Genomic DNA, 25,667 nt, shown 5'->3' on the forward strand with positions numbered 1-25,667 from the left:
TTTAAACCCTATATCGTCTCTACATTGGTCTATGAGTTACATTTATTCATTTTTTTATATTAAATCCAATGTTTTTTGTGACACCTTGTACGTGACACCTTCCAAACTGAAAATCTAATTTACCTTTCGGATCACCAATAAAAAGAACATCGCTGCAACGAGGATCGACCAACAAAAACTCACCGTATTTTCGATCGAATTTTTACTAGTTAAAATACTCAAATACTGCTGTAGCAGTTATAAGGAGCTTTGTTACATGCAATTATGCGGTATAAGAGTGTCTAAGCGTTCCCTCAAAGTTATAGCCAAATCGATAACTTGTATCTGTGTTTGAACAGCCATACTTGATCAGTTTTGAGTTCATTCACTCAGTGGAAATTGCTGACAAAATACTTCCTGGTCCTATTCTAAGATATTATGTCAAATCAGTCACCTCCGGAACGTTAAAAATCTCTTGTCCAAAATATTTATTTAAATATACATTAATCGTGACGCGAATATACATATGTCCAAAATTTTGATATTTTTTTTTATTGCAATGAATGAAAATTGCGAATGGACTGACAGATGTAAGGTAAGTGGTTCAAAAATGTAATGGAACTTCTCCTTCAAAGACAAATGCAAATACTTATTTTTGTTCTTCAACTGCTATTTCTTACTACAGAAGATATTTCTAGGAGACTGCACCTCGTCCATATTCCAAATGAACTATAAAGACAGACAGCATGTCCTGTATACAGGCAATACGAGACGTAGAATCCCCTCATAGCCTAGTGCATGGCATTAGAAAAACACTAATGGACAACAGGAGGATTACAATACGATGGGTGAAGGCTCATGTAGGCATTGAGGGGAATAGAATGGCGGATAAATTCCGCCAAATAATAGAATGGCGGATAAATTCCGCCAAATAATGGAATGGCGGATAAATAATGGCTACAAAACATCAACTTGAAAACCCTCTAATGAAATTACCGGCATCTTACATTAAAAATCTGCTCTCACAAGAAGCGTCAGAGAAATGGCAACATGCACAACTGGAAGAAAAGTCTTCGACGTAATACCAAAATTGGGTAAAATGAAAGAAGTCATGTCGAGAGAAATAGTAATGTTCCTCACAGAACACGGTCCATTTGGTAGGGCCGTCTTAAGAGTATCATGGGCCCCCGGGCCAAGTGGTTTTTCGGAGGCCCTACCTGGTAAATCCTAGAAAATTTCAACTGGATTTCATTTTTGTGAGGCCCCTCTTCTCTTGAGGCCCCCTGGCCGTGCCCGGGTGGGCCCATGCGTTAAGACGGCACTGTCATTTGGTGAATACATGCAAAGGTTCAAAATCAGCCAGACCAGCACGTGTAGATGCGGCCATCCGGGAAGCGTGATATACTATGTGACACAGTGTGAGTACACAAAGGGATACCATTTAGAGGCGCCACCGAACGGACGAGACATCTTGTGGAAACGGAAAATTATTTTACAAAGATCTGCAACGAGGAAACTACAAGTCTTGGGCTATTTGATGAATAATAAAGAAACTATTTTGATAATAACTGGGAGCAGTGAACAATCCACTAGTGATTCGGAAGTAGAATCTGAAACAGATGCAGATATATTCAATATAGAGGGGCGCACTTAATCTCCTAAACCATAATATTTAAGTAATACACCTTGTATAATTTATGAATGTTTTTGTATATACACTATAATAGTATGCTGGTGGTTTGTAACCTTGGATATTTGTATGAGCTCATTATGGCATTTGTTTAGAATATATGTGATGTGCAGTACCCACAACTTTTAACCGAACGATGGCGATATCTTGGGTTATATTTATTGTAAAAAGAAAAGAAAGAAAGGTAGCATTCTTCTTCGTTTAAGACCTTCCATAAGTGTATCAAGTTCATTTTTTCTTAAGGGGTCATCTAGATGTTAAAACTGGATCCAACTTTTAAAAGTTCAATGGTAACCCAATTTTTTTTATTCCATATTTGGATTTAGAATCTCAAGAAATGCCGAAATACCAAATTTCATCAATTTTGAACTAACAGTTAGCGAAATATAAATTATTGAAAAACGAGGGATGTAATGTTAAACAGAAACATCTTGTTTTTGAGCATAATTGCTGTAATAATATAAGTATCTCATTAATTTTTATTTTACATGATAGATTCTAACGGGTCAAACATAATTTTGTTACTCATTTTGAATTTGGCTTTTTTTTTAAATATGAGTTATGAATCATTACAACATATTTTAAAAATTTGTGAATAGAAGCATCCATTAATTTTTACTTCATTCGAATCGGCATAGTCGAAAACCCAACAAATTTAATTTTCATTCCAATCTGACCTCTATTTCGCGAGATATGAGCGATTATATGAAAATGACGACTTATAGGGACCATATACTAGATATAAATTTGAAACTCATTGAAAAATTTCTCATGACAAATTATACGAAAATGTTTAAATATGAAGCTCATAACTTTACTGAAATAGGCAATTATTGTTTTAAGTATACGGTGATGCGATAAATAAGTCATCTCCATCAAGTTTTTCAAACATTTTTTTTTCTTTTTAAGTATTCGAGTAAACAAATAAACAACGAAATTTTGAAATTTTCAACTATTTCAGAAATTCGTTTCATTCCTTAGATAATATTCATGAGCTGAAATGGTAAATATAATAACGTGCAAAGAATTCACAAATTAATATCATACAATTAGATTGATATTAATATTTATGGAGATAATAATCAATAAATAACGGTTCTCCCAATAGTGTAAATCATCTTAGGGTGCGCCAAGTTTAGGATAGTGGCTATCGGTGGAGTCGTCTCTGCTAAAACTACGGCATTTCGTTTCATCCGTATTTTTTTTAGCATTATTAAAAATTGAGGAATTGCAAAATGAAGCAAAATTATAGTATAAAATAGTGCAATGTTCAACGGAAAATTCTTATATTTTTTCTGAATTGATGAAATTGTCGTCACAAACAATTGCTTTGTGACACATCGTTTGAAATAATTATGGTATGAATATTCGTTCAGTCACGGATATAAAGTCACTAAAATGAAGAATAATGAAAAAAAAGTTTGTTTTTCACCTCCATAAAATAAAAACTATTTTTTAGCAGCGCTAAATCCAAGCACTCGCGTAGGATATGGAGTATTTATCGTTCGAAACTTGTTTGGTGTGTTTTTTCCCCTGCAATCAACCTTGAGAAATTCAGTTTCTCAATGTTGAGAGCGGCCCCAAACACATTTTCACTCATATTTCTCTCATTTTTATACTTACGGCGATGAAATTTTATTTTTAGGATAAGTGCAATGCGACAAAATCAGATAAGAGGGAAAAAAGTAAGGGTGAAAATTTTGAAGTTTGAACAATAATAAATATGTAGGTGACCCCCTCATGAAAACGAATTACACATATTCGGGTAGAAAATGACAAACCATAATTTTTGGTGGAAACCGCTTCATTCTACAACTTTTAAAACCCAAGATATCGCCATCGTTCTGTTAAAAGTTGTGAGTACTGTACATAGTAATGTTTATGTGTATCTGCAATTATATGGGGGAAAAATTTATATTATGTAAATAGCGTATATTTTATAAATATATCATGTAAATATGTGAGGCTCTGTTTGATTGTTCCCGTCGCAGTGGAGGCTCTGTGTGTTTTCTGTGTATGTATATTGCATAATCTGTAAAAGGAAACAAAACTGCCGAGCACTGTGGACGGAGGCTTTGTTTCTTCGTTTCCCGTCACAGTCGAAGCGCTGTATATATGTAATTTGTATACATTGTAGACCATTGTCAAATCTCTCCCACTTCAACGTGCCAGCTTCTTTTTCTTCTTTCTTGCCCACAAGCCTTTTCCACACTTCTTTCGAAATCCCAGGCTGTGGTCTCCGGCCCTTATGTGAGACTGGGCGATTTTTCTCCCTGGTCATTGGATTCAGTCACCCATTTTTGTAAAGTGGCTTGTACATTGCATCGAGTTCATGGCTGTCTTCATGGGGAGAACGACGCGAGTAATTCGAAACTTGCGAGCACGGGGCAAGGGTAGCCACCGGTATAAATCTTTGCTAACTTTTCCGACACAACTCTGCCTCTTTTGAGGTAACGGAAGTAAGGTGCTTTGCAACAGTCCGGGGTTGTGAGTGGTTCTATCTATCTATCTACACACACATATGTGCAGAAAAAACAAATGTTGCCGAATAAAAGTACATAAACATATCTACTCGTAAAAACAATCGTATTTTTCAGCAAAAAACATGCAGCAATGAAAGTAATGATCAAAAATTCAAGAAATTGAAATGTTTATCAAAAACGTTTCATTTGTGAGCAAGAATAATTGGTGAACTTTATTGAAAATACGTATATTTTGCTATTAAAAAAATCATATTTTGCCGTTACAGATCCAAGTGAAGTGTTACACTGTAGTATGCTTTGTTAGTGGGTAGATCATTCGTTATACATCTTTGTATTTGCTCAGATCAATGGTTGGCCACAAATCTCCAAGACATTCTTGAACGTCAGCGTCTACACCTCGTACATAGTCCTATATAATAGGAAAAAGAAAAGACATTTCATCGCAGATAATATCGTTACGTTTCTACAAATACATTGTTATCAAGTATAAATATGAGAACATAGGAAATATATAGATAAGATAGGAAATAATCATTGTAGTGAACATTGGTATATTTGTTAGGGTAAATGTGTGTGATAAATCGGTTATTATGCATACTTATCAATCATCTTAGTAAGTTCGATTAACTTATCACTGATACCAGAGATTATGCATAATACACAAGCGTCGTTGGTGAATTTGATAAATGCTGAAAACATCACTTTAACCGATAATTATGCCTAATAACCAAGTGTCTCGTTGGTAAAATTGATAAATACTTGAAATTTATCGCTTTTACCTCTGTGATACGCATAATTGATTTTGTTTCAAACCGAGCACAACTCAGGTCTATCACCACAGACAATTTACTACCTAGTGAGTTGTGCCGGAAGTGAGCGCGTATCTAGTGTTGTGTCTGATTTTTCAGTGCTACCATCTGTATTTCAGAAGTGAAGTATAATGATTGCACATTTTTAACGTGTACATAATACGGCGATGTAATTGGTGAATTTGATAAATATGAAAAAAAAAAACGAGTCTAGAGTATGTGTGATGAATATCCATAGTTGGAACTCGATATATTGATAACAAATTTAGCGATTGTACCCCGATGTAATGATACAATACATGCATGGATTATCATATAAAGTATATCATATAGTACGATTTACCATATTTACCCACGATGTGGTGCTTGGGCATCATGCATAATCCCTTAAAGTGATAATTTTTTTACTACTTATTAAATTTACTAACGATGCTTGAAGTGCTATGCATAATCACTAGTAGAAGTAATTAATTTAGGGACATTTATCAAACTTACCAAAATGCTCGGCGATTATGCATAACTTGCTAAATAACATAATAACCGGTTATTAGGTTAACAGCCGGTTTTATCACATTTACCGTAACATATTCATTAAACAAATTTCTAGCTTAACAAGTCTGATTTTGAATCGATCTTGACCTACTAGCTGAAAGCCCGAACCTGGGACGGCTCGAGAAAAAATCTTTACCCCCCCCCCAGGGAACCTATTCCTGAAATCCCCCGGCCCACGTTTTTTGTGGTCGACAAAGAATTTTTTCGCCCTTTCAACTCGGACTTGGCACCCACATCAGAACGGTGTCTCGAGCAACCGTACGGGTCTCGCTGCCCAAGAGCTGCCCCTTGGCTCGAGTGTTGAGGAAATGATGAACCATCATAAATTGATAAACACACTGAGAAAATCAGTGTTTAGGGGAACCATAGAAATGAAAGTAAAATTTCCAAAAGATATTGTTGAAGTCGAAGGATCATCATTACCAGAGAGTTTTTTGACCATCTCAGACATTTGTGTTCAACTCTGCAAACTTTCAAAGCATCTATTGCTCGTATCGGGTGCTGTTTGGTGTATATGCACACCAAATATACAAAATTCAATATAAACAAATATACAATATTTGGCCCAGATATGTTTAAAAATTTTAGATATTTATTGAACTCATACACCCACGGTCACACAGAAAGGCAATTTTATACATCTTACATAATCTGACCATATGTCCCGGTTTTCCGGGATATGCCGATTTTTTTCGCCACTTATTCCGATTTTAACTAGGCGATATCGACTTGCAAAGATATTCAGTTTCTTCTTAAATAATACCATATAAATATTTACTTGGAAGTGTAGGGAGGTGTATGGTCCTTGAATTTCGTATACAGGGTGATTAAGAAAGAATCATCCGATTTCGAAATGATTCTACACTTGAAATAGACCATTAAGTAGACACATTTCCCCCCGTATTACTTACCATTCTACATGGGAGGGGGTGGGGTCGCGACCTACGGTTTGCGCACCACTGATCTAGACCAGTGATTCTTAACATTTTTTCCATCTCGCTCCCCCAATGCAATGCGACTTACCACCCCGCATCCTCCTGAATAATGCGTTTCGTCTGTTCGAAGATTTAGTTTTTCTGTAATTAATTTCTATAAACTCTTTTACTTATTAATGGAATGCCGTTTTCGGCTATGGTTACATTCAATTAATGTAACTAATATAGTAATTAATTCAACTTTTATCATAATGTCAATTTTTCTGAATAATCAGTCAACGTGTAATTTTTTCCGCGTAAAATGCCCCCGAAAATGCTCTCCCGAACCAACGGTTAAGAACCACTGACCTAGACAGATCATTAAGATTCATCCTCTTTTTTTTCGAATTGGTAATTGAAAATTTTCATAAATTATGAATAAGAATCAAAGAGCAAATTTTGACCTGTAAAAATATTTCTCGTTGAAGATATTCGTAATAAAAAAACATCAACTAAAAATAACTGTGGGAATGTAATTGTCCGAGATGATTATTGTTTAAAAACGCATATGTTAAGATATCTCTTGCTAGAGAAGTTCAATGACTTGTTATACAACATGAACCTCAAGGATACCTACAATTATTAACTTATTTAGCATTCTAGTTTTTACACTCACTTCAAAATTCACTGTCTGTCTTGCTTCTCGGCTTGAGAGCTGCAAAAACAAATTATATTTCAGATAATTAGTATATCGCAAAAAAAAAAAAAAATTGGGGTTTTTGGCACTTTTGTGCCAAATCGAAAATGCCAAGATATCTCCAACTACCCTTATCCTAGTGGCATTCTCGTGAGTATCAGAAACGGATGAAAGCTCAGTTATTATATTAAAGACGGTTCGCATAAAAATAGAATGAAGCCGAATTAATAATGCTAGGCTGGGTGCCATAATTGTCGATTACTTCCAAGGGACAGTATTGGGTATTCGAGAGAGAGAACTAAACTTTATACAACACTACTACATTTACCGTTTAATTTAAAAAATATGGAATGTTACACTTAGTGCCGTCTTAACGCATGGGCACGGCCCGGGGGCCTCAAGAGAAGAGGAGCCCCACAAAAATTATATCTGGTTGAAATTTTCTAGAATTAACCAGGTGGGGCCTCAGAAAAATCACTTGGCTCGGGGACCCACGATACTCTTAAGACGGCCCTGGTTACACTTCAAGGGAACACACTGTATTCATGATTTACATGAATTTGAATGGTTGAAAAATGTTATTTATTTTTTTTCAACTTTCTTTTCTATCAATGTTGAAGCATGCACAGCACATATACTGTATATATATATATATCCCTTCCACACATGGTATTTCCCCCAAAATGCAAGGGTTGAAAATCGTTCTTGCTTGGCTTGTCAAGAAATAGTCATGTGCACCTTTGAGCTGTTCTACTGGTAATTATAGAAACTTCATGAACATTTCACAAGCAAAAATCGAGTTGCTTGAGTTTAGGAGTTGCTTGAAAGCATTAATACGGGCTCAAAATATAAAATGCGTTTACGTGCAAAATATTTTTTAAAAAAACACGTTGTGCTTGAGAGCAACATTACGTGCCAAATAGAGGGTTATTACAAAATATCATTTTTTGGAACAATGAGAACATATTCGAATCTTATATTAAGATGCAGAAAATCGAAAAAGTATAAATATTCGATCAAATTATGTAAACGAATTCACAAAATTGTTCGACTATATAGACATAAGGTATGTAATATAAGGTATGACAAATTGCTGAAAAGGTATGACAAAGAAAAAAGTACGTTCTAAAATCAACTTACACTTCCTACTCTTTCGACAACACATTCGTAAACCTAAAGCAGAGAGAAAAATGGCGATTAAAGTCTTTTCAGACATCTGGCACATACCATACAGAAAGTGATTATCCGATAAATCATACATCATAGATTATTTCATCGATAGATTAAATAGCCTTATGTTACCTTATTGAAATATTCCGGGTCTTTTGGGTCTGTCCCAGCACGTATTTCCTTTTCACAATTATCAGTCACATCGATTACCTGTAACACGGCATGAGGACCATTATTCAATAACGAAGTTAACTACTTCACGTACAGACTTTCGACAACAAATTTGGACGATCTGCATTTGAAGTATCGGCGAACACTTTCAGAAAACTGTTTTTTTTTGTTTTCTTGTTCGCATGTTAAAAATAGAAGGAGAAAACAATAAAGTTTCGCGGTGAATTGATAAGAGATTGAAGAAAAAAATCAAAGAGATCTGGAATGAATTTGTTGCATTTGCGTTTGGACGAGAGATTTCGTACGTGATCGTAAAAGGGCTCAGAATTGCAGTCAAAAATGGATGATAATTTTCCCTGAAATATTTCCGGAAACGGAAATCACCAATACTGAACTTACTCTCGACTTTAATGTGACAGCACAGACTTGGGGTTCAAGAGTTTCCTTAGCATAGACCAGCAGTTCTCAACCGGTACTCCGCGGAACCCTTGGGGCTCTGTGTGCACTCCCCAGGGGCTCCGCGGCCACTCGAGAATAATAAAATAAATCAATACATTTGTTAAACAAAAAAAAAAAAAAAAAAGACGCCTAAAAAAGGGTACCGACGTATAAATTATGTACTAAGAAGGGCTTCAGAGTTAAACAGGGCTCCGCCATAGACATTTTTCACTGAAAAGGGCTCCGCGGGTTAGAAAAAGTTGAGAACCGCTGGCCTAGACAGTGGACTTGTTCTCTCAACCGATTCATATGCTTGAGCTTCTCTATTTCTTCAGCAGCTGAGATGGCGGTTATTATCTTTATGAGCATCATTTTTATAATAAATTCCGTTTTATAAGGGAAACGGTTTTGTGTCTTACAGTTTAACGAAAATCACGTTTTCGCGCTTTTCAGAATGATTGACTCAATACTAATTACCGCATATCAACACCGGCCATATACCGCCATGCGCCAATTTCCAACCAGTCAAGTTAGGGGGGAAATGAAGACGCCATCTATCGGTCGTTGCCCCAGGCTTAGGTAAAGGACTTGTTTCTGATGTTCTATGCTAGGATTTGAACCCATAGACCTTGACGGTAACCTTGATAGTGGAAAACGAGCATCTTATCACTGCACCAATCGGGCGCCAAAAAGCCAATTACTGGTCTCTGTGAAGACAAAATATGGCGGTGAAATTTCGCATTTTGGGTTCAAAAAAGCACGCATTAAGAAAATCTTGAAAGCAACGACAAACTAACTGATAAAGTATTTACCAGTGACCATAACAATGGCTCGCACTCTACAATGTGACAGACAGCTGAAGAAAGCGGAGAATGCAGTTTCCAACGAAAGAAACTCTAGAGAGAAACACTCTCCCCCTCGGGCCTGGGACGTCAAAATGCGCGCTTGCCCCGGGTGACAAGCATCTAGTTGCGACCCTGGCGTCAAGTGGCAGAATTTCTAGGACCGGCCCAGCTTTCAACCAACGTTTTTACGAGTGGAACGAGAAAATTATAACGTCACAGACAGGGTAGATAAAGAGCTGCATTTAAAAGCATGAAAAACCTTTGCAGGGCAATATTTTCACTTGAGGAGGTTCCCAAAACTTCCACCTTGAATATCGAGGTCATGCTTGTGTGCGTCTTGAAGTGACTGACTAAACACGATTCAACAACACAATGTCTGTCTGTAACTGGAACACGACGACCAACTAAATTTAGTTTTGTCGAAATCAAATGATTGTGAAATGTATTTAGTGGAGATGAAATCAAAAATATGTGCGAAAAATGGAAACGAATCTATCTAATAATGCTCAAGTATGGGACTATAAAAATGAAAAATATACGTGAAAATGCATGAAAATATGCATTTCAAAATGCCAAAAAATGAAAAAGTTCACAAAAATTGTTAAAATATGCATTAAAAATACCGAAATAGGCACAAAATAAAAATATGCTCATAAAAAATTCTCCAATATGCCCCATGTCTATACAAGTTGTCCGTCAACTCATTTAAGGGAAGGTAAAATGCACATAAAGAAGCAGTTGTTGTACAGCAATGTGGAGTCGGAAATGAAAAGTGTTGGTGGAAAACCCACGAAATGCTGAGGAGATTAAAAAAAAGCTTCTTATTTACATTAATAATCACTCAAATGTGCCATCACCAACATCGATACTGGGTCTGGTAGCGTCTAGCAAGTGATCGGCGTACCCTTTCGAAGATATCAGATTCACGAACAAAATTGTTTAATTCTTTTACAAAACTTGAAAAAACACCGATAAGGCTATTGGTTACATTCGTTCAAATGCAACCGCTACGCTTATTGGCTACATTTCAAGCTTTATAAAAGAACTTTTACCAAATTTTTATAGGGTAAACATGGCCATTTGAAATGTGGAAAAGTTCCGTTACGTCATGTTCGTCATTAAGTGAATCCGTCCGTACCATTCCTCCTTTTCTCGGGACATTTGAATCTAACAAATACAGCAGTAAACATTAGGTACGCCTCACTTAGCATGTAAATAATTTCTTAATCTTTCTTTTGCATTTATAAAATTTTTATGCATATAAGTTACATTTTAACAAGTCGAAGAAAACTCACAAACCAAAATGAAACTTACATTCGATAACGCATCGAACAATTCCGAAGTATTGCTCGGTGGAAAGCGTGGGCAAGTGATATCCTTCACATTCTTGAGTGTGGTCCGCCGCAATGCCTGTCAAAGGAAGATGCAAATTCAGTGATCAGAGCTTAACATTTAATTTACATTCGCTTATGAATTCGAATTAATTCATAAAATAAGCCATTTGATATAATTCTTCCACTTCTGTATTCTTTATGCATATTTTTCAACAGAATTTAATCATAAATCTATGTTTAAACTTGGAGCTAACGTTGTTGACGGTGGTTTACGTGTTATAGGGTTGGGCTGATAGGGCTCCAGCCTGTAGATCCGAGACTATTGTTATCATTTTTGTCCCTTTTCACACTGTAAATTCACTATAGAGACGCTCGACGAAAATCTTTCCTGGGGCTCCCTAATTAGTCTTAAAAGTAATTTAATGTTTGGGATTTGATTATTTATATTTTAAATATTTCATTTCAATATTATAACAGTAGAATTGAAGCATAGCACAGTATTTGATTATTTCAAAAGTTCTAAGTGTTTTTCAAAGGCCCCATATATGAATTGCTGATGTATTTTTTTCAGAGACGTACGTAGGAAAGGGCGTGAGGGGCCTTCACGCTCCCCCAAAAGAATAAACAAATAAAATATTTTTTAATATTTTGCAAACGAAATGAAATATCGAAATACAATACCTTTAACCTATTCATACCCGAGCCAAAACTGACTAATAAGAAAAAAAAATTTGATTGATTTGTGTTTACACTGCATGCTAAAATGACTTTCAGCCAAGGATGAATCTAATTTTGTATGGTGTTTTGTTTTTTTGCGTACATCACGAGTTTGAGACATCAACAGGGTGGCCCATCAAAAATGTAAAATCCTATAGGCCCAGCTATAGGATAGGAGAGAGTGAATGGCCGTCTTTACATTATCATAGGTCTTTCTGGCAAAAAATATATTCTCGGCCCCTATAACCAGCAGGAAGTACCTGCTTATTTATTTATATAGTTAGGGTATATCATGTCTGCGTCCGTTTCCAAAATACTGTACAGTGTGCATCTCTTGTTTATTTCTAAATATTCTCATTCAGTAATTAAATATGATTAAATTAGAATAACTCGTCTTTTTTTAGAGTTTCTTCATCCTCAGTAGTTTGGCACGTTTTACTGATTCGATATATATATATATATATTTTGATATAAAATCTTTCTTTACTCTGAAATTGAAATTTCCGATAAGTCGAACTAACGTTAAATCGAAGTTTTTCTGTCGGCCACGAATAGATTTGAATTATCGAGATTTGATTTTATCTATCATGTATCGGATATAACGAATTTCGGATATTACGAATGTTTTTCACGTTCTCGTGCGACTCCGTTATATCGGGGCTCGACGGGTTGGAAGACAACATTCAGGTATATCAGGCTTCCACGGCCATCATTAGTTAGCATCGTGATGGAAGGATTTCCGGATAAAAAATCGAAGAGAAGATTCATGGCGGCCAATTTGCTTGAAATCCTTCCGTCACGGTGATAAGAACATGAGCCTAAACTCATGTTTTGTTTCATTATGTTATTGGTTATCTAATTTTCGTCACCTCACGGCTTCCAAGAATAGCCTAACAAAGAACCACTTCAGAACAGCGAACATGCACGCATTAATATCGGCAGCTTACGGTGACGCCTTTAGGATCACGGCGTATACTTAAAGAATCGCAGCATCGTGCCATTTTTCTCAAAAAGGTTGCATTCATTAGATCGGTGTTTTCCCAAATCCCGACGAAATGTTTGAAAAGACTTATTAATGCTGCAATAAAAACGAATGTATTTAACCAATCCGAAGATGTCATCAGTCTCCGCTGATTGTACGAATGTTTCAACAGCTGGTTAATGCGAGGATGAATTCAGAAAAGGGAATTCAAGTGCCTCTAAGGGGGAATCGAAGCCAAGGTCCTCCGGTTGTGCACACATACGAATCTCGTTCCTTAGAGCTCGGTGCACTGATCGACACCGTATAGGGGTAATTAAATTTTCTCTCCGGAATTGATGTTCGCATCTCAGCCAGCTGTGAAACCTTCACGTTCACCAGCATCGCCAATATACAGGGTGTTTCAAAAAGAATCACCCGATTTGAAAAGCGTATATTACGAAAACTACTGAAGATAGGCACTTAAGATTAATTTTACATTACATGGCTAATCAAAGTTTTTTACAAACCAAATTAAAGGTGTTCAATGTGCCCAATTCGGGATGCGCGGCATATATCTATAGGGTAGTCAAATTCGTCCCAAACTTTTGCGAGCATGTTTGCATCCACTGCTTCTAAGGCTGCTGTTATGCGTATCTTCAGTTCGGCTAATGTAGCTGGAAGAGGATTCACATAAATGAAGTCTTTTATAAACTCCCCACAAGAATAAATCGCACACTGTGAGTTTCGGCGATCTTTGGAAGTCAGTGATGTTTAATTGAATCGTCAGGTCTCGTACGGCTGATCCATCGTTTAGGAATGCGATTGTTCAAAAATTCTCGAACGTCCAAGTTCCAATGTGGTGGTGCCCCGTCCTGCTGAGAAATGAAGTCATCCAAATCGTGACTAACTGTGGGAAAAGCCATCTTGACAAACACTGAAGTGGCGGCCAAAGGAAGAGCGTGTTAGCACTACCTGTCGGCAACTGCGTGAAACTCAAGATTTCCCCCTTTCTACCTATACATTATTCGAGCAAAACGGATTAAAAGCTGAATAGTTATGGTTTTTTTAAATTGGATGATTCTTTTTAAAACACCTGAATCACCCTGTATAACAGCGAGAAAATATGGCTAACCTCTTTTTTTTTGCTTCGACGTGTTCGTACAATTAGCCGAACTGCTCTACAATTTATCATAATTCAGTGAGAACCCTGATCAGAATACTCTTAAACTATAGATTTCAGCAGTGTTAGGTCGTGAGGTCATCGTGAGGATCAAGTTGGCGCCACAGTTGCAGTCGGCGGAAGTTTAAACTTCGAGGCACAAAAACAAGCAGGTTTCTCATTTTTTGTACATATTTCGGAATTTCTGACTTTTTTCAAGATTTCTAGTGCACATGCTAGGATGTTTAATGCATATTTTGGGAATTTCAGTGCATATTTTGGCATTTCAAGAGTTACATTTTGGTATTTTAAGTGCACATTTTGTATTTTAAGTGCACATTTTGTATTTTAAGTGCTTATTTTTGCTTTTTTAAATGCATATTTATATATTTTAGAGCATATTTTGCCACATTTTTAGTGCATATAATCCGGGCTCCGCTAATCACTGACACAGATGAGAAATTCAAATTTTATTTACATAAACATTACGTAGAAGAAACATCGCACAAATAATTCCATCCAGAAATAAAGTTGATAAATATTTAAGTTATTTATTTCCCGTTTCCATGAAATGATCATGAATAAAGAAAGAAATGAAGAGAAAAAAAATTGTAGAGTAACACAAAAAATGCCAACTCAACATTTTTGTTCATTCACTTCAAGCTGCATAAAAATGCTTAGTTTGACCACATTTTCCTCCATTTATCATTTCACGAAGAGTAGAACTGTAAAAAGCCAAATTTATATCTGTTTTCGCTGATAATGCAATCGTTATTCAAGTATTACGTCAGCATCGATGGGGAGGGCGGTTTCCGATTTGCTAACTTTCGATAAGGGGGCTTTTGAACTATGCTTAAGTCATCAACCACCCTTTATAAAAATATGAAATATTCTTAATAGCATCTTTACGGGATGTAATTTCGTAATTACTTCTCGATTTTGTACCAAAAACGAGAAGAACCTTTCGTTAGTCTCTGGGCACCTGAACTAACATTCTTCCTATTGATAAGTCATCTATAGCAGTGGTTCCCAACCTTTGGAAGAACGCGGCCCGGTGAATCCCTTTTGCGTGAGTGAAAGGCGCGATCATACTTACAACTAAAGAAGAAATTAATGGAAAAATGAAACTGCGAATCACACTCACGGTCCGGTGTGATCAGTGTTAGTTATGAGAAAGTGAAAAATGCTACTCTATATGGAACCGCTTCAGTGATCTCTAAATGACCCACTGATTCTTCATGTGAGCTGGGAATGTGTCCGGGCCACTTAAAGTGCTCTAGAACTGTCTCACATGTCACTCAAATGATCTGTAACTATGCCGTTGATCACTTAAATAATCTGGGAATGTTCCGAGGCTAACTTGAGTAATGTAGAACTATAATATACACTGCGAGAACTATACTATACACTGCGAGAACTATACTATACACTGCGGCCCGCTTAAGTGCTCCAAAGCTGTGGTACATTCCACATAAGGTATCTCTAAATGTGTCACAGATCGCTTAAGCGTTCTGGAACTGGCTGCGGTCACACAAGTGATCTGTAAACGTGTCACGGGACTACTTGAGTGATCTGTAAATGTGTCACGGGCCTACTTGAGTGATCTGAAAATGTGTCCCTGGCCACTTAAATACTCTGGAATTGTGCCACGGGTATTAAGCGGTATGTAATTGTGCCGCTTAGTTCATTTTCAGAAAATTAAGTTTGAGGTGGCCGACTGAATCAGATAAACACAAGCTTAGCATTTGAAGCTTAGAAGGTGGGATAGAAACGAATTTCTTGAAGAGAAGTTTTGCGTTCTTAGCTTTCAAATAGCATTGAAGTTAACAGAAATTGATTATAATCAATAATATAAGGTAATAATAATCAATAATCAATAAGGTAATCAATAATATAAAGGTATTTTCTTCCGAAATTTTAATTTGTTTTTAAATATTTTTGCATCAAAACACTTTTTTATCATCGGGGGGGGGGCATAGCGGGACTCGTGCCCCCCCCCTTCCGCGTACGTATCTGATCCCAATATGCGTTAGGAAGTGGGGGGAAGTGCTAAAGAAAATTTTCTGACGGGGGGTGGGGGGGAAGAAGGGGAGGTCTGAGTTCTCCTGACTTTTGCTCACGGGGGGGGGGGGGGTCAAAAATGGCTAAAATTCTGCTGACGTAATACTTGAACGGCCCCTAACGAACTCCAAGAGAACGGAGAAATCACTTCGTTATAAAAGAACTCCAGCTTTTGACATTGTTCCTACACAAACTTGGGGATGGGAAAGGTTTTTGTTGAAACGAGATTTTATTGCTATAACGGTATTCGTTAAAACGGAAATTGACTGCATTTCAGACTTTAATTTTAGAAGTAAGCGTAGAATTTCAGTTTGTTTTGCACACTTCGTAAAATACACGGTGTACGAAAAATCGCGTTACCGTGTTCCTGTGTGTGCGTGTGTGTCACCTTCTCTTCGAAATAGTTCAGTACGAAGATCAATTTAGTTGGTGAATTTGTAGGCGCTTATATTATTTCAGCGAAATTATGGAACAACGATATGGTCAAAAGAGAAATTAAAGTCTTACAAATTATATGCAAGAAATATTCGTCAACTTTATTGCAAGCAAATAACTACATACTATGATATTGTTTGATTTCATTTTTCCCTCCCTGCAATTAAGCATCGATAACTATGTGAGCGAGTTGAACACTTGCTATGCATTTTTGTAGTTGCTCAGATCAATGGTTGGCCACAAATCTCCGAGACAAGCTTGAACGTTCCCGGCCAGTTGTCGAGCACAGTCCTGATTTACAATAAATAAATTAGACAACATATTAATGACGAATATCTGAATTACTTCATGCATTTAATCACACATTTACGAATGCGATAGAAATTTGTGTGTGTGTTGATCAACTTCAAAATAACATCAATTCGTTGGCATCTAGTGTATCAAGCATGAAGACATTTCTATCGAATCTGATACACAAAGCAGTGATTGTTGAGAATTACTGTATTTATTAAAACTATAGTTCACTCGTATTTATTGGTCCGAGTTTTGGCTAAGCCCAAAACTTCGTTCAAATCACGTCGAATGTTTTTCAGAATTAATCATCGCTTCAGATCTAGGTGGAACATTCAACAGAGTTTCGTTCTTTTCAAGTCCATTATTAATGATTTTATTTAAAAAATTGTGTTTTAAAATTATCGTAAGAATTTTAAGATAGTTCTAAATATGTTCAACGTAAAAGGTTATCGTGATATTTAGCATTTGTGATTGTTAACTGAAAATAAAAAGTATGAAATATTGAAGATCATTTCTGTCGATTAATTAATTATTTATGATTAAAATGCTACTTTTATGAAAGATCCGTTATGAAATACGCATTGTTGTGGCGTCATTTGACATTTTTCTATGCTCCGATTCTTAACTATTCAATCCAGGTCAATTCCACACTCACCTCAAAATCCACCATCCGTCTTGATTCCAAGCTTGAGAGCTGAAAATAATTATAATAAACCAGGAAATTAGAACTATAAAGATTTAGGTTAAAAATGCAGAATACGGTCAACCTTTGACACCGTGAATAGTTTTTATCGCCAAGATAACTCTCAGTGAACTACATTAGCCTGAGGTTAGTTAGTATGATATTGCTGCTCACTCTCGCGGCCATTCCAGGGCCATAATTTCCAGGGATAAGCCTCTTCGTCAAGACGATTCCGGTGAGCTACATCAGCTATGGTTTCTGTGAACTCATTCCCACGGTCATTCGAAGGAAGAGGAGTCAAACCAGGGTTATCAGAATGGCACATATTTGACGTGTGGGGGAGCCATTTTAATTGGCTATCAAATAATTGTGACCATATTCTGCATTTGAGTGACAGAACTTTATGAAACGCAATTGTGAAACAACTCAACAATTTAAACATGTGATAATAATGCTCTGACTGGCCAAAGAAGTTGAGAACTCTAAAATTCGGTAGCTCACATTAACAGAAATTAAACACGCAATTGCCATGACATAATTGTGTTATGAGGTGATGCAATATCTTATATTTTTAGCTAGATTTTCATTAATATTTCACTAAAACCTTTGGTGTATCGACTTTGGTTATCTTAATTTTCTTATCAACGATCATGCAAGTGTTTGTTCCTACACGCATGCGTAGAATTCGACAGAAATTCTTTCTTTAGCAGCCGTGATGCGAATATATAGTCAACGTATTTTGATCCATTTTTACCGTCCTAATATAAGGCAGCCTGGTGTGGTGGCCGGATGAATATGAAATATAATGTCAGAAATTTATGAAATTTTCCTTCTTTTTTTTTTACCGGATCGCAAATTATTTCTTCCTTTCACGCCGGTTCGCGAAAATTTTCACTTGATTTCTGCAACGAGAAAAAGATTGAAGAACACTGTAATTAAGAACAGGCTCTTTATAACGACAGGGGACTAATTATTGTATTGAAATTCTTTGAAATTGTTTTTCAAGAAGGTGTCGCGGTTTCTCGGTCCCATGATCTGACTATCTTATCCCAGGCCCGAGCCTGCCCAAGTCCTGTCCAGTACCGCACATCGGCTATGATTATATAAGTGAGTTTAACTGCAACTCTTGGTGACTTTTTTTCCGACGCATGGAAAATTATAATTAGTGGTTTGAATAATTTTATATTTTCAATCGGTAACCACATTCCTTTTAGATTTTAGTCTTGCTTTTCAAAATTTCGATCAAAAAAAAAATCTTATTACTTTCAATATTTTATGCAGATAAATAAATTTGTTTTAAATTTTTTAAAGTAATTGAATCCAGTGAAATTTTTTTTTTTTTAAGTTGCTGCCAGACCGGGCAAGTAAATTTTTGAAGTTTTGTTCAACCCTGGTATATATAGCTATTGGCTTTCCAGAACTTTTTCCAGGATTGGGTTTTCAAATTTTTTTCTGTGTCTATTTATATATATATCTATCTTATAAAATCTATATATATAAAATTGATTTTCTGTGTGTGTGTGTGTATGTTCTCTATACAAATCTACAATTTTAGATCGATCGTCGCCAAATTTTGCATATATACCAAATCGGACCCGACTTGAACGATAGGCTACTTTAAAATTTCGTCAGCCCAGGGCAAATGCCCCAAATGGGCAAAAAACTGTCCGGCAACAATGGTTTTTGGGCCTCAACAATCACTTTCCGAACGTTTACTTTGGTTACCGTGGTTCCCTAGCAATCCGTTTCAGACGTGTATATGCCTTTACAACGGTTTGTCACTTCTTTAATTTATAGAAGTTTTATGCCTTTATAACGGTTTGCCACATTTTCAATATACTCTCAGTAATGAGGCTTTTTGAATAGACGTCATAATCATCATCAGGTATCGCTTTGAGAGTCAGGAAAAGGGTTATCCTCATAGAAATCAGTGCTAAAATTGTCGATTTTACTGTAGAAATGCGGAAATTAGTGGGATTTTCCGACCCATCAATAATATTAAAAATTGTATTGAATTCTCGATTTTTGAAATATTCAGTTCGCTCAGAGATATAGGAAGCCCAGGAGATTAAATATGAAGTAATTAGCCAAACCTATACTTTTGAGTTGGATATTCGAGCAATATCATTGATGTCATTTATATCTTCTCAAGTATGAAAATTAATGTCTCCATATTGTCTCTTTTGATATTTATTTGCATAAATTCATGTGGGTTAGGATATTTTAAAATTAGTTATGAGCCCGTGAAAAGTGCATCGAAAAAATTCCACAGCTTTAACTAAGGATTTTTGGAAGCTGGAACAGACAGATGGATAACTTGAAGTTCAGGGGGGGGGGGGTAACGAAATACCTAGCGCCCCTTAAAAAAAGAAAAATATATATTCATTTCTACGTTTCTGTGTAAATCTAGATTTGTTTATTTCATGAATCGCGCTGGTCGCCATATTGGTTAACTTGGACACGGTTTGTATGTCCCTCAAGAAAATGAGAGGGAGATATCACGTGATTCAAAAAAGCCTCATTGAAGAAAACCCGGGCAGCGCCGGGTATTATAGCTAGGCTCATTTGGCCAAAATCCTTATTATTTAGATTACAGGGTATAATCTATATCGATCATCCAGATTTATCTCCTACATTTTTGTAATTATACAAATCCGCATTCCTCTACCATTTTGGCAATTGTGCAAGTTCGAACGAAACATGTTCCCTTATTAATTTTTGTAATTATGCAAGTTGCAAAATGTTTTTCTTTCATTTTTGTCGTTATATAAGTTCGCAGTATGTTTTCTTTCCCATTTTTGTACCCGGGCAACGCCGGGTATTATAGCTAGTAACACTATAATCTCGGATTAGAACCCAACACCGCCCCCCCCCCTTGCGTACACTAATCAGATATAGCTTCCGAGACACCTATATAATAAGTTCAATAGGCTGTAGAACGGTTTCCAGAGATGGGAGTGGGGGAACTTCATTGATAACCCTTGTCCGAGTGACTCTCCCAATCAATTTTTCACAGCGGCAGACATTGTTGAAGCATACCATCGTCTTCAGTGAATGAAGAACATGAAATTTTCATTCGTAACTAAATATGGTTACTAAGTATGCTAAAATACTCAGACTGCATGTTATTTCTGACCCTGGTCTAGAACCTATGACCCAAACGCTTCCACTTGAGATTTGCGCAATAGATGCAGCAATATATGGGTTACGACTACTTTTTTTTTATGGGCTGGCAGTGTAAACGTGGTTCGAAAATAATATATTTTAATACTCACACTTCCGACTTGACCTGAAATACATTGAAATATCTGAAAAGAGAAATTAAACAGAAGAATGAGACAAAATGTATGAGAAATCATACCATGTTTTACGATACTATGCCCCTGTACAACTGAAAGACGCAAAAGAACAGGGGGGGGGGGGGCGAATGAAAAATAAAATTTGTTTTCAGTACACACATACGGCTCCTAATAGAAGAAATGACATTTCTAAAACTTAATTAATTAATTAAAAATTAAATTATACAAAAGTGTGTATCAAATTAAGTCATTAATATATTCATGTAATATAATATTTTATACCTGGTTGATAAGTTCCGGATTTTTAGCCAACTTATCGTAATATGCGTCTTGGTTAGGATCGATGTCATTCTGACATTTTCGAAGTGCCTCCAGCACCTATCAAACAAACACAATTGTTACTAAACAATGGAATTATTGGCGTGAAGTTACCATTTTTGAAAAACTGAAAGCAAATTTCTGTTCGAATCGCTGGTAATAACAAATACAGTGGAAATCACCCCCGATCTCGTGACGGACACGTCCCCGTCCTACGTCGGAAGACACATTTTTGAATTCCATCAATGGTATTCCATGTATTTTATCACGCATTGAAGAAACACTGCCTGTTAGAGGAAAACATTTTCGGTCCCGTTTGTGTCCGCTATCGAGAGGCTCCACACTGTATTTCTATTACCACAATAAAAAGTGTAACGTATTCGTTTAGAAATTATACAAAAATAATGGAAAAAATAGTCAGAAATTATGGATTAAATATATATTATACCCTCTTCGCTTCTTTGTTCTCACATTGGTAGAAATTTCCCTGGAGCTTTCTATCCCCCGCTGAAAAACGTACGAAAACAAAATTATTTTCAAAATTATCAGAAATAGAGTCAATATTACACTTGGCCTAGTCTTCAAGTAACGAAGATGCTTCGTTTCATGGAAAAATCCGATTATAAAATAATTGGTTGCAAAGAAAAAAAATTGATTTAATATTAAACAAAAATTTTAGAGCTACTTAAAAAATTTCCTTCACATAGGGTTTGCACAGCTGATATCTCTGCAACCGTTGACTATAAAAAAACTTACATACGCTTTCAATTGCAAAAAGTTTTCGAATTACATGCGGTTATTCAAATTGTCTTGAATTTCCCAAGAAGTAGTATTTATAAAATAAATACAGTAGAAAAATTAATTTTTTTCATCTGGCCTTGTGTAACACTTTCAATAAGCGCTTCGAGAAGTCATTCACAATTCTGTGGCGTTTGGTCAGAACATTATATCTCCAAAAAATGTCTTTTTGATCTAGTAGTAGGTCTTGCTAATTATAACTAATTAGAAGTGAGATAAATTCACAAATACGTGCTATATGGCTAAACAACATTCTGACTTCTGATATTTTCATTTGCATTTGTGTGTATGATTTATTTCTGATTTTTAAATGACAATGAAAATGCTTATACCTCAAAAATGTGATTTTGGAGTTGTCATGTTCTGACCAAACACCACAGAATTCAACTGCATATTTTTGAATGCGATATTGACCGAAGTTTTTTATCCCTTGTCGCTAATTATTGAGGGCAGGGGTGCGAAAGTTTTTTCTGTCCGGGAGCCAGACTTGCAGTACTTCTGCAGCTTGCGGGGGCGGAAACTAGAATACAGGGCTAATAACTCACGGTGATATTGAATTTTCCACACTGGCCTCTTAAAGGGTGATTCCAATGTGGCTCATGTCTCAGTCAAACCAGAGATGGGCCTTCTATTATTGGAGAATTTTATTTATTCTGATATTTTATTTTCCAGTAAATATAAAAACTACCATTAATTCTGAAATTATTTTCTCTTTGGATATGATTTTCCTTATTGCTGAAATATATATTTTTTTCATTTAATATGAATTTTCTTTGATTCTGAAACTATTATTTTCTTCATTAAATATGAATATTTATTAATTCTGAAAATACTTCTTTGTTAGAATTTTTTGGACATATTTTTCATACACACACATTTGATCACATTCAGAATTTATTTAATTTAGTGGAGCCAATTTTAAAGGAGGAAATATACAATCACGAATTTGTTTAATTGTTTCTGAAAATATTTTTCTTTCATTATGGAAATATTTTTCCATCGAGAAATAATTTTAGTATTAATGAGAGCAATAATTTCAAAATTGAAATAAATATTTTTTTTCACAATTCATGAAAATTCATAATTAATGAAAAAGCATTTCCATGATTATTGAAAATATTCATTATCAAAAGAGGTACTTCCAGAATAAATGAGAAATGTTTTTCATTTATTCTGAATTTTTCATTACTTATACAAATACAACGCCACAACAGGCAAAATGCCCAACGAGGTGGCTGATAAAAAGATGCCCATAAAAATATGGATGTCATATATTTCAAAAAAATGTATGTCATATTTTCAAAACTTCTGGAATGATTTGTCTGACTAATTCTGGAAGAACTTTCCTGATAAATTCTAGAACCATTTCTCTGAGAAATTCTTTTTCTTTTGTTATTTAACTAATGAAACTAATTAATGGAAGTAATGAAAACAATTTTTTTATCAATTATCTTCTATATATTTTAATTAATGGAAAACGTTATTCTGAAATTAGGTACATCTTCAATTAATTTCAAATTCTCATCAATTCTGCATTTTCATCAATTATTTATGAAGTGATAATGAAAAACAGATATCATTATCATGTCCCGCATTTATCTCATCATGACGGAATCGAAAATACAGCGAAACGAAACTTACATTTGGCAACACATTTGACGATATTGAAGAACTGGGTGTTATTGAGTGTGGGCAAGTGATATCCTTCACATTCTTCAGTATGATCTGCCGAAATACCTGTCAAAAATATATATATATAATATATATAGTTAGAACTAAATATTCTCATGTAACATGAATCATAAAATGTTTGCGTCATTTAATATATAAGGTGCTACGTAAAGTCTTTCAGACGCATTTTTGCTGGCGAACCATTGATTCTAGAGGCATACCAGTTACATTCATTAGAATGCAGATTGGCATAATGTGCAACAGTGGTTCCCAACCGGGGGCTGCGGGAGAGCATTTTTTGGAGGGGGGTTGCGAGATGGGAAAACAAATTACAACATGTTGACTGATTATTCAGAAAAATCAAAATGATGATAAAAATTGAATTTTTCAATTCCTAAAAAAAATGAGTCATACAAATATTTTGACACCTCATTACTACTGACTTTTGCATATGAAACATTTCCTACATCCGAAAGACGCGATTTATTCTCCAGGTCGCCCATCAGGATTATTTCTCTTTTTACAAATTCCATATAAGGGTACGTAACCAGAGCGAAATTTTCGCTTCAAAATATGCTTATCAATTCATTGGTTAAAATTTACTATACTGTAACTGACTTATGGGTTTCTAAGTGCCGTTCAAGTATTACGTCATCATCGATGGGGGAGGGGGGGTCCGATTTGCTGACTTTTGATGACAAGGGGGGGAGGGGGGTTTGGATAATGCTTACGTCATCAACCACCCTTTATGAAAATATGATTTAGGATTCAGAGGGGCAGAGCTGATGACGAAATTTTTCTGACAAGGGGGGGAAGGGGTCAAAAATGGCTAAAAATTTGCTTACGTAATACTTGAACGTCCCCTAATGGTTATGGGTAATAAATTTACTTGTTCTCTGTTTGAAATTCTTTTATAGTGCTTAATTTCCCTATTACTTGCAGGCTCATGTCTTTCGAAGAGCTAGAATCTATGAATGTAATGATGAAGGAATTACTGCTTGTAACAGATTTTCCGTAAAATTTATAAAAAGGCTTATACATTCAAGAATTCGAAAACACAAAAAAATGCATAAATTATGGTACTCTGCTAACAAAAAAATAAAAAAAATTAAGAATGTATAATTGAAATTGTCATTATAATAATTAAAAAAATTTCGTAAGATTTTTGATGTCATCGATACATTTTTTATATACCAAACTATACATTGAATTACAATGAAATTAGTTAAATACCTTTTAAATAAGTCATTCACTGTTTTGTTTTAATATTTAATTATTAACTATTATATAATTATTAATCTTATTAAATTTCTTGAGTTTTTGAGAATTTAAATTGTTACATATTTACGTTAAACGAACTTAACCGTTGTTTCAACAGTTCGACTTACCTTTTAGAAACGTCGAAATCAAAACCACTTGAGCAAGATACACCAGAGGAACAACAGCCACCATGATGCCTAGAGTAGTACTTATTCGATTCAGTGACCCGATGCTCCAAATTTATTTATATAGATGTGCCGCAATTGACGCAAAGCATTTTCTTGACAACTGTTATTGCAATGTCATTATTCCATTTTACACTGTATATCTTCTAAGTTTGTCTTCAAACTCACCATTAAACGATATCGACTTTTTTTTTTGTGTAAAAGATAAGAGGAACCGGTTACGATGTCCAAGTCACGAACGAGCAGCGGCGTTGTTTTAGTGATGTATCATGTTCAGTAATGAGCTATGACACCACGTGGACCACCAATTTTTTTACCGTTGTGAAGCGAAAAGCATTTTTTTTTATAAGCCACGAAAATGACGAACGCAACAGACTCCCAAAAAGCAAACACCTCGAACGTTTTCCTGCGACTCTGCAGCTCCACGTGGAGAAAATGATGAAATCGTGTTAAAATACGCGAAATGTTCATTATAATGCAAGAGTAATTCTAACACAATGAACGGCGATAATTACAAGTCAAGTTATGAATGTAGGGGCGAAATAGGCTTTTATTTTTTATCCTATAGTCATTCCCTTCTCTAATCTACATTACAGCACGTGTGTCAGACACAATTGGACCTTGATTCATTTGCTTCAAAATTTTCTCCCTATTGGGCCACCTATTATTAAAAATGAATAATCGATAAAAAATCCTCTAATTCATAAAAAAAATTAGTAATTGGTAATTAATAAATTTTTTATTA

At 35.5% G+C, this 25,667-nt stretch overlaps 1 protein-coding gene across 1 annotated transcript; it reads right to left on the reverse strand.

Annotated features, from left to right (window-relative positions):
- Positions 1-16,490: 16,490 nt before the first annotated feature.
- Positions 16,491-25,224, reverse strand: LOC149077305 (uncharacterized). The gene is made up of 7 exons (XM_089245072.1): positions 24,866-25,224; positions 23,448-23,543; positions 21,457-21,515; positions 20,973-21,068; positions 20,667-20,699; positions 17,365-17,403; positions 16,491-16,706 (listed from the first exon to the last, which is right to left on the reverse strand). The coding sequence occupies exons 1-7, from the start codon at positions 24,927-24,929 to the stop codon at positions 16,617-16,619; spliced, it is 477 nt and encodes a 158-aa protein (XP_089101198.1). The 5' UTR covers positions 24,930-25,224; the 3' UTR covers positions 16,491-16,616.
- Positions 25,225-25,667: the final 443 nt, after the last annotated feature.

This window comes from Pholcus phalangioides, unplaced genomic scaffold, assembly GCF_987345545.1.
Source record: "Pholcus phalangioides strain wild (caught in Gottingen) unplaced genomic scaffold, Ppha-v1.0 ptg000015l_1, whole genome shotgun sequence".
NCBI lineage: Eukaryota > Metazoa > Arthropoda > Arachnida > Araneae > Pholcidae > Pholcus > Pholcus phalangioides.

Coding starts and splice junctions, on each gene's coding strand:
- LOC149077305 (XM_089245072.1), bottom strand. CDS start 24,929: ATGGTGGCTGTTGTTCCTCTGGTGTATCTTGCTCAAGTGGTTTTGATT. Junction 21,069..21,456: donor AGAACAAAGAAGCGAAGAGG/GTATAATATATA, acceptor TTTGTTTGATAG/GTGCTGGAGGCACTTCGAAA. Junction 17,404..20,666: donor TTTCAGGTCAAGTCGGAAGT/GTGAGTATTAAA, acceptor AATTATTTTCAG/CTCTCAAGCTTGGAATCAAG.